Consider the following 19385-nt stretch of genomic DNA (forward strand, 5'->3'; position numbering starts at 1 on the left):
AAGGTCAATGTAGAGTCTTAAAGGAAGGGAAAATAAATCAAACAATATTAACACAAAAGCTACTTAGATGTTTTCAGGAATAAACTTAGGAGTAAACCTTAGTAAAATTAAATCAATAAGCAATAAGTCACCACCATGCGTCTTCTAAACACCTGAGTTGTTCTATTTCTTATTGAATGGTACCCATGGACCACTTGTTTTAAAGTTTTAGTTAATTTAAAGTGTGGAAAAGATGCCTAAGCCCTTAGAACCTCAATCCGAGAAAGACTGTATCGTTCTAAAAATTTTTATGTTGATTGCTAAGTTATTTTCGCAAAATAAAGATTTGTCACCAGTGAATGCTTTTATAGTATCACTTTTTGTTAGTTATTCATTAGGTTTTTGTCTTTGATTTTTGGTTCAGTTTGACTTCATTTTCTTTTCTGCTTTTTGACTTTTTTTGTTTTGTTTTGTTTTGTTTGTTTTTATTTTTTGATTTATTGGTTGTTTTTTGTTTGTATTTTATGAGTTCTCATAATAGGAGCCTTGGCTACTCCAAAATTTGATATGTAGACCAGAGTAGCCTCTTATTTATAGAAATTTCCCACTTCTGCCTCATGAGTGCTAGGATTATACATGTGCACAAACATACCCATCCTTTATTATTGGGTTTTTTTAATATTTATTTTTTAATGTATATGAGAACACTGTAGCTTCTTCAGACACAGCAGAAGAGAATATCAGATACCTTTACAGATGGTTGTGAGCCACCATGTGGTTGTTGGGATTTAAACTCAGGACCTCTGGAAGAGCAGTCAGTGCTCTTAACCAATGAGCCATCTCTCCAGCCCCTATTGTCAGTTTTTTTTAATGACTTTAAAATAGTGTAGGGGTTCCTGGTGATTATTAGTTTTAAGATTATAAGCTCAGAAGCAAAGCGAGCTGTGATGGATCATATCTGTGATCCCAGCATCAAGACTTGAGGCAGACCTGCTGCATTTGAGGTCAACCCAGCACTCTGTACCCCAGGCCAGTCTGGGTTGCAGTGTAAGATGTTGTCTCCAAAGACAAAAATAAGCAACAGAACTTCAGGCAGAAAGTTTCTATGTCTCTTTCATCCCTAGGTTTTATAGCTGTGCATTCTCTTTTCTGTTCTGAAGTAGCTAAAAACTGTCAAATCTTGTTTGAAAGCAGAGACAAAAATCAATCCTAAGGCAAAACCAGAACTGTATCTAGAGGTAAACCTATCTAAAACAAAATAAAAGAAGCTTGCTCTGCCACTAATCTACCCTTTATTTTACAGACCCTCTGCTGTGGGCATTAGATATAATTTCTTCAGTAAATATTTTAACACCAGCATGCCCCGAATTGTTAGAATCATCACATTTCAATTAATTGATACCTTCTAACCCTGTTTAAATATAATATATACATATTAATATCTTGGGTTCATTTTCTGATACTATGATAAAATACTTTAACCAATTCAATTTTAAACGGAAAGTGTTTTTGTTCATGGTTCTTGAGTATCATGGGCAGGAAGCCACAGCAGCTGAAGTTTGAGGAATCTAAGCACATTGCATCCATAATCAGTAACAAAGAGCAAATAATGCAAGTGTGTGTGTGTGCCCGGTTTACTTTTCTCTTTTATGTGTGTTCATACTCCAAGACTAAGCCCAAAGAATGGTGCAATCTACAATAAACAAGTCTTCTTCCATCGATGAACATAATTAAGAAAACCCCCACAAATATGCATGCAAGTCAACCTAATTGTTGAAAAAACTAACCATCACAATTAGGCATCTTAGAGAGATAGATAGATAGAGAGATAGATAGATAGATAGATAGATAGATAGATAGATAGATAGAGACATAGATAGAGACATAGATAAAGAGAATTATATATATTTATTCTATATGGAGAGAATTTTATATAAAATATATATTAATTTACCTAATAGAATTCTATATAATATACATTATACCTAAGATACTTAATATATATGGCTAATATATAAATGATACCTAAATATATGTGTATGTTTCATCTATTTGGATTAAGATCATGCTAGTACATCCTTAAAGGAAAGAAAAAGCCTCATGCTATAACAATGGCATGCTTTGTTTTTCAGGAGTTAAAGGAGAGCTGGGTGATATGGGAGCCCAGGGCGATATTGGCAAGTCTGGTCCTATTGGCAAGAAGGGTAAGTTGGCCACATTACTTGGCAGTACAAACTGAAGCAAGGGAGTACATTGCAAACACATTTTTAAAATGTTTTATGTCATGAAAATGATGACTTTTCTTTCTTTTAAATAGTGTTTGTTCTCTCCTGAACTTGAGTCTTATACAATTAATATATCAGAATCAAAATAAACCATGGAGTAAAATTAAGCAAGATTTCAGAACAGAATCAAGCATAAAGTTCTGGTAGGTTCTATATTGAACTCTCTCCCTGGATTTATGGCTTGCTACAACCCAATGATATCATGATTCAAATACTCATAAACAGAATGTAGACAAGTATACAGTACAGAAATTAATAATGTCTCCAAAATCTCTTTATCAAGATAGGAAACTGAAGCATATCCAAAAATGTCCACCTCTTCAGACATATTCTCTTATAACTGCAACCTCAATAAGTTGTTTTTTTTTAAACCCAATCTCCCCTTCCCTGACCTCTTCTCATAAAACTTCACAATGGTAACAGGTCTCAATTCTTCTCAAATTCATTAACTCATTTATATATACATGCATTGTTCTACTTAGTTGGAAACATGAAGCTGAAGGAAAAATCAAAATGCTTTGCCAGCAGCTCAGAGATCACTCAGAAAGATAAGATTTATTTCAGGAAGAATTATAATCCTGAACAACATGAGTACTAAGGGGCCAAATGGGAAAGGAAGGCAGTAGTGAGATGGGAAGAAACTGAACTTGCTCTCAAGGAGTGGCAACAAGTTTTCCTGCACCAGGGAAAGACATCTGAAGGAAATGCACAGAATAGTTCTACAAAGGTTCAGATGAGATGCTCAGTGCCCTAAGTGTGTAATAATGCATCCTTTTGTGACAAATGCATAATTCATAAATATTTGACCTTTTTCAAAACTGGTCAAGTGTCCAGTGGTACCCAACAATAAATTCTTATAGGCAGCTTGGCAAAGTGGAGTCTGAGCAGAGGCTTGTAGCTTATAGTCTCTCCTGGAGGCTCTGTGCTTCCTCTTGTCCACCTCAGCCCACTTATTTCCTTGTTGATCCTTAAGGAGTTTCTGTCAGTTGGACTGGGAGACATGGATGGGTGCCTCCCTTGAGTGTTCACTACTAGCTGAAAACGTTACAGCAGGGGAATGCTACACAAGCACTTCCTAGTCAGGGCAGCTGTTGTTGCTTGAGTCTGGCAGTTTTATCAACAAAGCTGAGAAGCACTCGTTTCAGATCTCTTCATTTGCACAGGTCCTACTCAGACCCTGAGAGGAGGCTTACCATGGATTTACACTGTTATATGTCTTGGTAAACTTTGGAATTTAAGACATTTTTTAATCTATCAGTGGAAAGAATGATTCTCTACATTTTTAAAATCATTGCCCCTCCAACAGAACACATACGTAATATATTAACATGTATTTTGTGTGCATTATATATTAAAGTATGTTTCTTGTTCAACCCCTAACCCATTTGTACCACTGAGTTGATATTGCCACCAACAAAGCATGAGCTAAGACCACTGTCTTCGGCTCTAAATTCTCTCTATCATCCTTCTTGTGCTGAATGGTTTGGGAGTAGACACAAGTATTCAAGAAGTGAACTGAGACAAGCTTAAGTGAAGAAAAACATTTAGTTTGGACTTATGGTGATATATTTATATAGTTTGAAGTTACTTTCATAAACAGTTAAGTTATTGCTAACAAGTACAACATAGGAATGGCCTCCAAAAATATTCCCACCACCTACTGTGCAGGCCAGTACAAGTCATGGAACAAAAGTGCTGACTGTGTCCAGGCACATCTAGTACAAGAAATGTAGAGAAATCAACAAGCGGCGGGGGATGCTTGACAAACCTAGAGCTAGAGGTAATTTGGAGTTTTGCAAATCAGACATCCCAGGTAAACATGACAAAGATTTTACCAGAATGTGTCCTCAGACATAATGATTGTCTGAATATGCACATCCTTTCTAGAACAAGTTGCAGTGGAGGAAGAACATGAGTATAGTTAATAATCTCACAATATCCTTACTACCTATAGGGCAAGAGACTGCAGCCTACATCAAGTTTATCTTTCTGAAAACTGTGACTGGATAGGTTAAAAAAAAATACGTACTTATACTTGAAGGCGTGAGAAAATGGCAACCATGCTCTGGAGCCTTAGAAATCAAAATTAAGTTGTGGATTCTTCCTCGGACATTTATCAGTTTGTACACAGTTCTCAGTGTACAGGGAGACAACGCTAAGAGACTTGGGTGTGACTAGACACTTGCTCAGACTCGACTGATTCTGAAGGATTTCCAAAGAACAGAGGAGCCCAGAAAGATGCTCCATAATTTAGTTATAACTCCAGAAAAACCTGAAAAGCGTTTATTTAAACACATACCAATTTGTGGGGTTTTTTTGCATAGCAAGTTAAGTATGCAAGAAAATACTTGATCAAAAGAGAATATAGGGGCTGGGGATTTAGCTCAGTGGTAGAGCACTTACCTAGGAAGCGCAAGGCCCTGGGTTCGGTCCCCAGCTCCGAAAAAAAAAAAAGAGAATATAAACAACAAAGAATCTACTTTCAAAACATTCAATTAAAAATACAAAAGTCAAAATGTCTTTCTGAAGATTAATAACAAAGTTAGCATCTCCCTCCATCACCAATTCTAATCAACATTTCTCATGAGCATCTAGCTGTACCACAAATACAAGAAAAAGAAGTAGGAATCACAAGAGTAGAACACAGACTGACATTCATTAAAACATGACAAGGAACTGTAAATGGGCTGCATTTACAGTTCTCTATACAAGGAGAGTGTTAGGATGCCAAATGAATGAAAATCAATTTGACTTCTAAATACAAAGAATGAAATTAAAAAAACACCATTTGTCATAGTATCAAAGTTATCATGAACCTCAGAATACATTCAGTAAAAATTATATGAGCCCTCCACAACAAGCACGGCATGGTAATGGAATCAAAGGCTACCTGAGGAAATGGAAGTACAGTTACTACATCCAAAGTTGGTTTATACAGGTCGGTACTATTTTTTCGATAGAAAATCAGCTGCATATCTTTAAATATCCGTGTTTAAAAATAAAAATTGAATGAGTGAGTTGGCTGAGTGTGTAAAGGTGCTTGCTGTTTTGCATAAATACAAGCACAGATGACACAAATCTGTTTAGGGTCATTTCAGGGATTGTTGGAATTCTACCCAAATCACAAGTCAAAGTTCACTTAATGATATTTTATGAAATTCAAACAGTAATTTGAAATATCACATCTTGAGCAGCTATCTGCTCCCAGACCCCGTGGGAAAGAGACCTCACCACCTGATCAGGTGGGCACTCCTGAGGCTGCAGAGCGGAAGAGACCACCAACACTGCCCACCCCTGCCCACATCCCTGGCCCAAGAGGAAACTGTATATGGCCTCTGGGCTCCCGTGGGGGAGGGCCCAGGAGTGGCAGGACCCCTGCCTGAGACACCTCAGGAACCTGAAGGAAACAGACCGGATAAACAGTTCTCTGCACCCAAATCCCGTGGGAGGGAGAGCTAAACCTTCAGAGAGGCAGACAAGCCTGGGAAACCAGAAGAGACTGCTCTCTGTACATACGTCTCCGACGCCAGAGTAAAACATCAAAGGCCATCTGGGACCCTGGTGCACTGAAGCTCCCAGAAGGGGCGGCACAGGTCTTCCTGGTTGCTGCCGCCGCAAAAAGCCCATGGGCAGCACCCCGCGAGCGAACTTGAGCCTCGGGACCACAGGTAAGACCAACTTGTATGCTGCAAGTGACCTGCCTGGTAAACTCAAGACACAGGCCCACAGGAACAGCTGAAGACCTGTACAGAGGAAAAACTACACGCACGAAAGCAGAACACTCTGTCCCCATAACTGGCTGAAAGAAAACAGTAAAACAGGGCTACAGCACTCCTGACACACAGGCTTATATGGACAATCTAGCCACTGTCAGAAATAGCAGAACAAAGTAACACTAGAGATAATCTGCTGGCGAGAGGCAACCGCAGGAACCCAAGCAACAGAAACCAAGACTACATGGCATCATCGGAGCCCAATTCTCCCACCAAAACAAACATGGAATGTCCAAACACCAGAAAAGCAAGATCTAGTTTCAAAATCATATTTGATCATGATTCTGGAGGACTTCAAGAAAGACGTGAAGAACTCCCTTAGAGAAACACAGGAAAACATTAATAAACAAGTAGAAGCCTACAGAGAGGAATCGCGAAAATGCCTGAAAGAAATCCAGGAAAACATAAATAAACAAGTAGAAGCCCATAGAGAGGAGACACAAAAATCCCTGAAAGAATATCAGGAAATCATAAATAAACAAGTAGAAGCCCATAGAGAGGAGTCACAAAAATCCCTGAAAGAATTCCAGGAAAACACAATCAAACAGTTGAAGGAATTAAAAATGGAAATAGAAGCAATCAAGAAAGAACACATGGAAACAACCCTGGATATAGAAAACCAAAAGAAGAGACAAGGAGCTGTAGATACAAGCTTCACCAACAGAATACAAGAGATGGAAGAGAGAATCTCAGGAGCAGAAGATTCCAAAGAAATCATTGACTCAACTGTCAAAGATAATGTAAAGCAGAAAAAGCTACTGGTCCAAAACATACAGGAAATCCAGGACTCAATGAGAAGATCAAACCTAAGGATAATAGGTATAGAAGAGAGTGAAGACTCCCAGCTCAAAGGACCAGTAAATATCTTCAACAAAATCATAGAAGAAAACATCCCTAACCTAAAAAAAGAGATACCCATAGGCATACAAAAAGCCTACAGAACTCCAAATAGATTGGACCAGAAAAGAAACACCTCCCGTCACATAATAGTCAAAACACCAAACGCACAAAATAAAGAAAGAATATTAAAAGCAGTAAGGGAAAAAGGTCAAGTAACATATAAAGGCAGACTTATCAGAATCACATCAGACTTCTCGCCAGAAAATATGAAGGCCAGAAGATCCTGGACTGATGTCATACAGACCCTAAGAGAACACAAATGCCAGCCCAGGTTACTGTATCCTGCAAAACTCTCAATTAACATAGATGGAGAAAACAAGATATTCCATGACAAAACCAAATTTACACAATATCTTTCTACAAATCCAGCACTACAAAGGATAATAAAAGGTAAAGCCCAACTTAAGAAGGCAAGCTTACCCTAGAAGAAGCAAGAAACTAATCGTCTTGGCAACAAAACAAAGAGAATGAAAGCACACAAACATAACCTCACATCCAAATATGAATATAACGGGAAGCAATAATCACTATTCCTTAATATCTCTCAACATCAATGGCCTCAACTCCCCAATAAAAAGACATAGATTAACAAACTGGATATGCAACGAGGACCCTGCATTCTGCTGCCTACAGGAAAAACACCTCAGAGACAAAGACAGACATTACCTCAGAGTGAAAGGCTGGAAAACAATTTTCCAAGCAAATGGTCAGAAGAAGCAAGCTGGAGTAGCCATTCTAATATCAAATAAAATCAATTTTCAACTAAAAGTCATCAAAAAAGATAAGGAAGGACACTTCATATTCATCAAAGGAAAAATCCACCAAGATGAACTCTCAATCCTAAATATCTATGCCCCAAATACAAGGGCACCTACATACGTAAAAGAAACCTTACTAAAGCTCAAAACACACATTGCACCTCACACAATAATAGTGGGAGATTTCAACACCCCACTCTCATCAATGGACAGATCATGGAAACCGAAATTAAACAGAGATGTAAACAGACTAAGAGAAGTCATGAGCCAAATGGAATTAACAGATATTTATAAAACATTCCATCCTAAAGCAAAAGGATATACCTTCTTCTCATCTCCTCATGGTACTTTCTCCAAAATTGACCATATAGTTGGTCAAAAAACAGGCCTCAACAGGTACAGAAAGATAGAAATAATCGCATGCGTGCTATCGGACCACCACGGCCTAAAACTGGTCTTAAATACCAATCCAGGAAGAATGCCCACATATACTTGGAAATTGAACAATGCTCTACTCAATGATAACCTGGTCAAGGAAGAAATAAAGAAAGAAATTAAAAACTTTTTAGAATTTAATGAAAATGAAGGTACAACATACCCAAACTTATGGGACACAATGAAAGCTGTACTAAGAGGAAAACTCATAGCGCTGAGTGCCTGCAGAAAGAAACAGGAAAGAGCATATGTCAGCAGCTTGACAGCACACCTAAAAGCTCTAGAACAAAAAGAAGCAAATACACCCAGTAGGTGTAGAAGGCAGGAAATAATCAAACTCAGAGCTGAAATCAACCAAGTAGAAACAAAAAGGACCATAGAAAGAATCAACAGAACCAAAAGTTGGTTCTTTGAGAAAATCAACAAGATAGATAAACCCTTAGCCAGACTAACGAGAGGACACAGAGAGTGCGTCCAAATTAACAAAATCAGAAATGAAAAGGGAGACATAACAACAGATTCAGAGGAAATTCAAAAAATCATCAGATCTTACTATAAAAGGCTATATTCAACAAAACTTGAAAATCTTCAGGAAATGGACAATTTCCTAGACAGATACCAGGTACTGAAGTTAAATCAGGAACAGATAAACCAGTTAAACAACCCCATAACTCCTAAGGAAATAGAAGCAGTCATTAAAGGTCTCCCAACCAAAAAGAGCCCAGGTCCAGACGGGTTTAGTGCAGAATTCTATCAAACCTTCATAGAAGACCTCATACCAATATTATCCAAACTATTCCGCAAAATTGAAACAGATGGAGCCCTACCGAATTCCTTCTACGAAGCCACAATTACTCTTATACCTAAACCACACAAAGGCACAACAAAGAAAGAGAACTTCAGACCAATTTCCCTTATGGATATCGACGCAAAAATACTGAACAAAATTCTGGCAAACCGAATCCAAGAGCACATCAAAACAATCATCCACCATGACCAAGTAGGCTTCATCCCAGGCATGCAGGGATGGTTTAATATACGGAAAACCATCAATGTGATCCACTATATAAACAAACTGAAAGAACAAAACCACATGATCATTTCATTAGACGCTGAGAAAGCATTTGACAAAATTCAACACCCCTTCATGATAAAAGTCCTGGAAAGAATAGGAATTCAAGGCCCATACCTAAACATAGTAAAAGCCATATACAGCAAACCAGTTGCTAACATTAAACTAAATGGAGAGAAACTTGAAGCAATCCCACTAAAATCAGGGACTAGACAAGGCTGCCCACTCTCTCCCTACTTATTCAATATAGTTCTTGAAGTTCTAGCCAGAGCAATCAGACAACAAAAGGAGGTCAAGGGGATACAGATCGGAAAAGAAGAAGTCAAAATATCACTATTTGCAGATGATATGATAGTGTATTTAAGTGATCCCAAAAGTTCCACCAGAGAACTACGAAAGCTGATAAACAACTTCAGCAAAGTGGCTGGGTATAAAATTAACTCAAATAAATCAGTAGCCTTCCTCTACACAAAAGAGAAACAAGCTGAGAAAGAAATTAGGGAAACGACACCCTTCATAATAGATCCAAATAATATAAAGTACCTCGGTGTGACTTTAAACAAGCAAGTAAAAGATCTGTACAATAAGAACTTCAAGACTCTGAAGAAAGAAATTGAAGAAGACCTCAGAAGATGGAAAGATCTCCCAGGCTCATGGATTGGCAGGATTAATATAGTAAAAATGGCCATTCTACCAAAAGCGATCTGCAGATTCAATGCAATCCCCATCAAAATACCAATCCAATTCTTCAAAGAGTTAGACCGAACAATTTGCAAATTCATCTGGAATAACAAAAAACCCAGGATAGCTAAAACTATCCTCAACAATAAAAGGACTTCAGGGGGAACCACTATCCCTGAACTCAAGCAGTATTACAGAGCAATAGTGATAAAAACTGCATGGTATTGGTACAGAGACAGACAGATAGACCAGTGGAATAGAATTGAAGACCCAGAAATGAACTCACACACCTATGGGCACTTGATTTTTGACAAAGGAGCCAAAAGCATCAAATGGAAAAAAGATAGCTTTTTCAGCAAATGGTGCTGGTTCAACTGGAGGTCAACATGTAGAAGAATGCAGATCGTCCATGCTTATCACCCTGTACATAGCTTAAGTCCAAGTGGATCAAGGACCTCCACATCAAACCAGACACACTCAAACTAATAGAAGAAAAACTAGGGAAGCATCTGGAACACATGGGCACTGGAAAAAATTTCCTAAACTACACCAATGGCTTACGCTCTAAGATCAAGAATCGACAAATGGGATCTCATAAAACTGCAAAGCTTCTGTAAGGCAAAGGACACTGTGGTTAGGACAAAACGGCAACCAACAGATTGGGAAAAGATCTTTACCAATCCTACAACAGATAGAGGCCTTATATCCAAAATATATAAAGAACGCAAGAAGTTAGACCGCAGGGAGACAAATAATCCTATTAAAAAATGGGGTTCAGAGCTAAACAAAGAATTCACAGCTGAGGAATGCCGAATGGCTGAGAAACACCTAAAGAAATGTTCAACATCTTTAGTCATAAGGGAAATGCAAATCAAAACAACCCTGAGATTTCACCTCACACCAGTGAGAATGGCTAAGATCAAAAACTCAGGTGACAGCAGATGCTGGCGAGGATGTGGAGAAAGAGGAACACTCCTCCATTGTTGGTGGGATTGCAGACTGGTAAAACCATTCTGGAAATCAGTCTGGAGGTTCCTCAGAAAATTGGACATTGATCTGCCTGAGGATCCAGCCATACCTCTCTTGGGCATATACCCAAAAGATGCCTCAACATATAAAAGAGACACGTGCTCCACTATGTTCATTGCAACCTTATTTATAATAGCCAGAAGCTGGAAAGAACCCAGATGCCCTTCAACAGAGGAATGGATACAGAAAATGTGGTACATCTACACAATGGAATATTACTCAGCTATCAAAAACAACGAGTTTATGAAATTCGTAGGCAAATGGTTGGAACTGGAAAATATCATCCTGAGTGAGCTAACCCAATCACAGAAAGACATACATGGTATGCATTCATTGATAAGTGGCTATTAGCCCAAATGCTTGAATTACCCTAGATGCCTAGAACAAATGAAACTCAAGACGGATGATCAAAATGTGAATGCTTCACTCCTTCTTTAAAAGGGGAACAAGAATACCCTTGGCAGGGAAGAGAGAGGCAAAGATTAAAACAGACACAGAAGGAACACCCATTCAGAGCCTGCCCCACATGTGGCCCATACATATTTAGCCACCCAATTAGACAAGATGGATGAAGCAAAGAAGTGCAGACCGACAGGAGCCGGATGTAGATCGCTCCTGAGAGACACAGCCAGAATACAGCAAATACAGAGGCGAATGCCAGCAGCAAACCACTGAACTGAGAACGGGACCCCCGTTGAAGGAATCAGAGAAAGAACTGGAAGAGCTTGAAGGGGCTCGAGACCCCATATGTACAACAATGCCAAGCAACCAGAGCTTCCAGGGACTAAGCCACTACCTAAAGACTATACATGGACTGACCCTGGACTCTGACCTCATAGGTAGCAATGAATATCCTAGTAAGAGCACCAGTGGAAGTGGAAGCCCTGGGTCCTGCTAAGACTGAACCCCCAGTGAACTAGACTGGTGGGGGGAGGGCGGCAATGGGGGGAGGGTTGGGAGGGGAACACCCATAAGGAAGGGGAGGGGGGAGGGGGATGTTTGCCCGGATACCGGGAAAGGGAATAACACTCGAAATGTATATAAGAAATACTCATGTTAATAAAAAAAATAAAATGTAAAAAAAAAAAGAAATATCACATCTTGTGAGACTATAGAATCGAGAGCTATACTGAATGAGCTTTGCCTGCTAATGGATGACAATAGGAAAACATGGTCTTTGCTTTCTAGTATGTTTATGAATATTATGCCTATATAACTTTGTGTATACAATAAAAGCACTAAAACTCATAGTACAATCCTCTTGACTTTGATGTGTGCTGTGGTAACACACTGTACAAAGTGTGCATGCTGTATGCTCAGAACCAAGGCTGCAGTGAAGCCACAGATGCAATATGGGTAAGTGTTGTCACAGACACCTCAAATTCATTATATGAGTAATTTTGAATTGGCTTTTCTCGTGATATTTTCAAAAGCTTTTTACCACTTCCAAGTTTCTCAGAACACACACATTTACTTATTCAGCCCCAAATGTGGTCATAAACCACAATTTAAGGAACTAGGTAATAGGTGACAGAGGAAAGGGAGAGTAGTAAATATTTTTGTTTGACTAGCTAAGTCCCAAAGTGGATATATTCCAGAAATGTTGAATAATTATATTTGGAAATAATGGGTTAACTAAAATTTCTCCTTCTTGTCAATTCCCACTTTTCCTTTATTGCTCAGAGATGCACTACCCAGAGTATACCTCTATCACTGTCCTCCTGGTATGCTTGATTTTTTTATTTGTCACTGTAGAATATTGCTTTCTTGGTGTGTCTTAATTAGGGTTTCTATTGCCTTGAAGACATACCATGACTACAGCTACCCTTATAAAGTCTAACACTTAAGTGGGGCAGGCTTACAGTTTCAGAAGTTTGGTCCATTATCATCATGGTAGGAATCATGCAAACAGACACGGTACTGGAGAAGGGGCAGAGAGTTCTACATCTGGATCTGCAGGCAGCACAAGATGAACTCTCTTGAGCTTCTGAGACCTCAAAACCCACCACCACAGTGACAGACTTCCTCTAGAAGGGCACACTTCCTTCAACAAGGCCATTACTCCTAATGGACTCCATTTCCTATGGGCCAAGCATTCAAACACATGAGTCTATGGATGCCATTCCTATTCAAATCACCACAGGGGGAAAGATATAAGTAAAATATTTATCGGATCTGTTGACTTAAAACATATAAACAAGAGGCTGGTGAGATAACATGGTAGGTAAAAATACTTGCTGAGCAAACCAAGGGCATGTGACCAAACCCTAAAGACCAATTTTAAAGATGTGTAGCAACAGGCACCTGTAATCCCAGCATCATGGTAATGGGAAGGGGAAGTAGAGGCAGGAGGATCGCTGGAACTTGCTGGTCACCATTAAGGTTCCAGGTCTAGTGAAAGACCCAGTCTAAAACGATAAGGCATGCATATACAGCCACCAAACTAAATAAGATGGATGAAGCAAAGAAGTGCAGGCCAACAGGAGCCGGATGTAGATCTCTCCTGAGAGACACAGCCAGAATACAGCAAATACAGAGGCGAATGCCAGCAGCAAACCACTGAACTGAGAATAGGAACCCCGTTGAAGGAATCAGAGATAGAACTGGAAGAGCTTGAAGGGGCTCGAGACCCCTTATGAACAACAATGCCAACCAACCAGAGCTTCCAGGCCACTACCTAAAGAATATACATGGACTGACCCTGGGCTCCAACCTCATAGGTAGCAATGAATAGCCTAGTAAGAGCACCAGTGGAAGAGGAAGCCCTTAGTCCTGCCAAGACTGAACCCCCCAGTGAATGTGATTGTTGGGGTGAGGGTGGTAATGGGGGGAGGATGGGGAGGGGAACACCCATAGAGGGGGAGGGGCAGGGGTTAGGGGGATGTTGGCCTGGAAACCGGGAAAGAGAATAACAATCAAAATGTAAATAAGAAATACCCAAGTTAATAAAGATGAAAAAACAAAAGAGAAAAAAAAGATAAGGCAAAGCATGCATGGTAGAACAGGACATTTAATGTCCTTCTCTGGCTTCTGCAAGCACACATATTCACAGGCATGCATGCCTAAATATACAGGTCTACATGAATCATATTCACGTACATAAATACACATATATCTACAAAATGTGTGTGTGCATGTGCACATGCATGTGTGTGTTCACATAAAAACTACCTGAGGACTGTAATTTTACCTTTATGCCTATAACACCGTAAAAGCATTCTAATAATTTGCTGTACTAAGAATACTGAAAACTTGGCTGTGGATATAGCTGAGTGCTAGCAAGCTTGCCTAGGTAGGACAAACTCCGGGTATCATACACAGAAACACACGCACACATGTTTACCCACATATAGGGATTCATGAGTATACATGGGCATAGTAAAAACTGAAAGTCAAAACATACTATTTCTTACAAGGTAGCCTAAATTTTCACTCTTTTCTTCGAAGAACCACTTTTCTACACTACCTGTTCTATCATTGGCTGCCAAGATTTTCTTCCCCTCTATTGATGTGCCATAAAAACTTATGAGCATATCTTAAGAAAAATGGAGACGCAGTATTTTGGCTTACCTGGATTAATCTCATTTTTAATCAGTTCTTGGAAATTTATTGACCTCATTTGGCCACGGCCCCCTAAGTTTTTCACTGGCTTGGATTAATCTTGACTTTCTCTGTAGGCTGACCTTAATGCTGTCACCTGCGTGGTTAAGGTAGCTTTCTAGATGTCAATATTTCATTTTAAGAATAAGGAATAAGAATGATTTAGTATAGGTAAATTCAATCTCATAGCAAAGTAAATGTCTTTACTTCAGGCCAATAATCTTTTTCAAGCTGAAAGCATTCTGATTTCTTTTGTTCCACTGAATGTGACCTCTAATTCTTTACTTACGTCACTTGTTATTGGCATATTCCCACTCACAGGTCCAAATAAGGTATCGTGGGTGAGTAGAAATCATAATTAGGAAAGATAGATATACTGAGCCCAAATCTTCGGTAAGCAAGTGAAGGATGTAGCTTGAATGCTTTATTCTGAGCTCAGGTTGGCTCAGCATCCTCTGAGTGGAGACCAGTGAGAATTCCATTGAGAGGTGGGATTGTTTCATTTACTTTCCTAATGACTTATCATCTTAGGTACCATTATTCCCATTTAAGACATAAAAATACAGACAAGGAAATTCAGCAGCCTGTCCATGAAACAGCAAGCACATTATTCGAACATGTGGACATTCCCCTTCATGGCTGTGTCTTCCAATTTGTCACAAAAGGAAAGAACTTCATGTCAAAACATTAAAAATTGACCACAGGAATTACAGCTTCTCAGAACAGAAAAAGCCACATATCAATTCAAGAAACTATGTCCCACAAAAAAATCAGACCAGGATGGTGCTGCCTTGTAACCTTTTTTGCTGTGATTCACAAGGGTCTTTCACTGTTCTGACCACCTACCAGGCTTTTGTTTTATTTTGAAATGTTAGTACATCATGATGTCAATATTCTTCTTCTCTCATGTATTTTTATTTCCTTAAAAGCCAATCCTTCTTCCAAAGTAAATATGGACCTTTTTTATTCCTGGCAGAAACATCCAAGTTTTGCAATGGATGTCAAAGCTGCAGATAATAATCCAGGCCCTTTATTCAGCATGAACTTTTTCCCAATTCATACATTCTTTTTTTTTACAATCCAGCAGTTGCCCACCTCCCAGACCCCCCTCCCACAGTTCCTTATCCCATTCCTCCTCTCCTCTCCTGTCTCCTAGAGGATTCTCTCTGCAACCAAGCTTCTCCCCTCCTTGGAGCTTCAAGTATCTCCAGGATCAGGCACATCTTCACCCACTGAGGCCAAACCAGGCCAGACTCTGCTATATCTGTGTTAGGGGCCTCTGACAAGCTTGTGTTTGCTGCCTGGTTGGTGTCTCAGTGTCCAGAAGCTCCCAGGGGTCTGGATTAGTTGAGACTGTTGGTCTTCCTATAAAGTCATCCTCCTCTTCAACTTCTTCTATTTCTCTCCTAATTCAATCATAGGGGTCTACTACTTCAGATCAGTGGTTAGGTGTAAGTATCTGTGCCTCAGTCAGATGCTGGTTGGGCCCCTCTCAGAGGACAACCATATTAGGCTCCTGTTAGTAAGCATAACATAGCATTAGTAGTAGTGTCAGGCTTTACTGCACTCCCATGAGATGGATCCCAAGTTGGGCTGGTCACTGGGATGGATTCTTCAGTCTCTTTTTCACTTTTGTCCCTGAAGGTCTTTTAGACAGGAATAATTCTGGGTCAGAAAATTTGACTGTGTGTTGGTAACCACAAGCCTTAACTTGAGGCCTTGGTTTCCTACTGGAGGTGGACTCTTCAAGTTCCCTCTCCCCAATGTTGGGCACTTTAGCTAATGTCTCTTTCTTTGAGTCCTGAGAATCTCTCATCACTCAGGTCTCTGGTATTTTCTAGAGTGTCTCCTATCTCCCCCCTCCCCTCTGAGGTATATCTTCATTCGTTCTGCTGGCCATCTGGGCTTTTCTCCCTGCCATCCCCCCATATCTGATCCTTTTTCCCTTTTCCCCTCTCCCACCCAGGTACCTTCCTCCCTCTGCCTCCCCTGATTATTTTCTTCCCACTTCTAAGTGAGATTGAAGCATCCTCACTGGGGCCTTTCCGTTTATTAGACTTCTTAAGGTCTGTGGGTTGTATCCTAGGTATTCTGTACTTTTTGGTTAATGTCTACTTATTAGTGAGTACATACCATGCATGTCCCTTTGGGTCTGAGTTACCTCATTCAGGATGATATTTTCTAGTTCCATCCATTTGCCTGCAAAACTAATGATGTTCTTGTAGCTGAATAGTACTCCATTGTGTAAATGAACCATTATTTTCTGTATCCATTCTTCATTTCAGGGACATATAACTTGTTTCCAGCTTCTGGCTATTGCAAATAAGGCTTCAATGAACATAGTGGAGCGTGTGTCCTTATAGTATGGTAGGACATCTTTTGAGTACATACCTGGGTCTTTAGGTAGATCTATTTCCAGTTTTCTAAGGAACTGCCAGATTGATTTCCAGAGTGGTGGTTTACAGTCCCACCAGCAATGGAGAAGTGTTCCTCTTTTTCCACATCCTCACCGACATGTGCTGTCACCTGAGCTTTTGATCACAGCCATCTGATTTATGTAAGGTGGAATCTCACGGTCATGAGGTCCCATTTATTGATTGTTGATCTTAGAGTCTAAACCATTGCTGGCTTGTTCAGGAAATTCCCCCCTGTGCCAATGAGTTTGGTGCTCTTTCCAACCTTCTCTTCTATTAGATTCAGAGTATCTAGTTTTGTGTTAAGGTCCTAGATCCATTTGGACTTGAGCTTTGTGCAAGAGGATAAATATAGATCTATTTTCATTTTGCTACATACCAACTGCCAGTTAGACCAGCACCATTTATTGAAGATGCTTTCTTTTCAGCATTATATGTTTTGGGTTTCTTTGTCAAATATCAAATGTTCATAAGTGTGTGCATTTATTTCTGGGTCTTCAATTCTATTCCATTGATCAACCCGTCTGTCGCTGTACTGATACCATGCAATTTTTATTACTATTGTTCTGTCATATAGCTTGAGATCAGGGATGGTGATTCCCACAGAAGTTCTTTTATTGTTAAGAATTGTTTTTACTATCATGAGTTTTTTGTTTTCCCATATGAAATTGAGAATTGCTCTTTCTGTATCTGTGAAGAATTGTGTTGGGATTTTTGTGGGGATTGCATTGAAAATGTAGATTGCTACTGGTAGGATGGCCATTTTTACTGTTAATCCTACCAATCCATGAGCATGGGAGATCTTTTTCTTTTTTTTTTAATCTTGAAATGTCTTTATTCTCTGATGATTTATAAAAGATAATTTTGCTGGCAATAAAAGTATTTGGGGGAAGTTATTTACTCACGGGATTTGTAATATATCGTTAAATACTTGCTATCACATCTGTGAAGATACTGAGAGGCCATCGTGATCCATGGAGCCATATTTATGGATGATTGTAAGGTGCCCAGCATGGGTGCTGGAAACTGAACTTGGACTTTTTGTGTTCTGTATTGCAAAATCTCAATTTCCTTGCTCAATTTTTTTATCCACTTTCTGAATTTGTTGTCCATACTTTGTTGATCTGTTGATTGAACTTTCTTTGAGATATGGAATAATTTTTAAAACTAGGCTTTTGTGTTCATCGTTGCTCACACTTCAATCCACTCAGTGTCTTCAGTCTTGGTTCTGCTGGCATTGCAGTGTGGAGGAGTCACGTTGGCTCATTTGCATATTTATTCTGCTCACATATTGAACTCTGCTCATCTGTTTGAGGGAGTGGCTTTCGTGAGAATTCTTTCCTTTGCTATAAAAATTTTTTGTTTCCCTATTCTTCATTTTATAGGGTTTTTCTTGGTTAGCAGAATTCCCTTGAGATTATGGTTGCCTAGATACAGACTTCCGCCAATACTCCTCCATAAATGTTCCCCCACTGACTTTGTCATACTTCACAACCCATGATAGGCATCTGGTTTGCCTGAATTGTCTGAGTCCATGTTGCCTCTACCTGCATTGTAAGTCTATTCTGACCCTCAGAAGGATCACTGGCTTAATCAGAGGAAGGTTTAGTCAGTCAAGGTTTAGAGATATACAAGTATAATATCTTCTTCACCTACCTCAGAGGCTTGAGGCATGAATAACTTTCAGAATGGATGCTCTACAAACTACTGAGAAAGATGTGAAGACAGGCAGGTCCTTCTCCAGAGACCATTGTTTGTACTTTGCTAGTATGTAGCATAACGTGTTTTTTTTGTGATATGTCAGCTGTGGTATTTGTAGGCCTCACTGAGGCTTTCAGGGCCTTCTCTGTGGTTCCACCAGCATTCTTTCACCTCCTCGGTACGCTATTCAGTGTTCTGTGTTAGACTCTGTTTCCTTTGCAAACCTAAAATTCAGCACTACTGGATTTTACCTGTCTGCCTGATAGTGTCACTCTCCTTAGCCACTTTTAAGTATTTCACCACTTCAGTAGCCACATAATCTCAGTTTCATGGAGATGCAAAAGAAGGTTGGGTGTTTCTCATTGGCCATCCTTTTCTCAACTAAGTAAGCAATATATCCAAGGATATTTTAACATTCTAGATTCATAATTATGTTTTCTTTTATACCACTCATTTTTGCTTCATTCTTGTTTTTATTTCCGTTTAGTTTATAAACATTTTAGCACTTCATTGTTTTGCAAAAAGATCACATGGGCTGGAGAGATGGGTCGGTGTTTAAGAGTATTGGCTGCTCTTCCATTAAACCCAGGTTCAATTCCCAGCACCTATCTAGTGACTTACAACCATCTTTGTCAAGGGCCTTTTTCCTTCTGTCAGCCAAACACCTGCATGTGTGACATCACTATAAAGAAACTGTCCACACAGATCAGTTTAGAGAGGCATGGGAAATCTATGGGATCCCATTAAAAACGCTTTCT

At 39.5% G+C, this 19385-nt stretch overlaps 1 protein-coding gene across 1 annotated transcript in view; it reads left to right on the forward strand.

The window, feature by feature from the left end:
* Colec10 (collectin subfamily member 10) overlaps positions 1-19385 on the forward strand; it is a 60775-nt gene that overhangs the window by 31301 nt on the left and 10089 nt on the right. The window contains 1 exon segment of the mRNA NM_001130541.1: positions 2112-2183. Coding sequence (NP_001124013.1) covers positions 2112-2183 — 72 coding nt within the window.

This window comes from Rattus norvegicus, chromosome 7 (genome assembly GCF_021556685.1).
Source record: "Rattus norvegicus strain SHRSP/BbbUtx chromosome 7, alternate assembly SHRSP_T2T, whole genome shotgun sequence".
Classification (NCBI taxonomy): domain Eukaryota; kingdom Metazoa; phylum Chordata; class Mammalia; order Rodentia; family Muridae; genus Rattus; species Rattus norvegicus.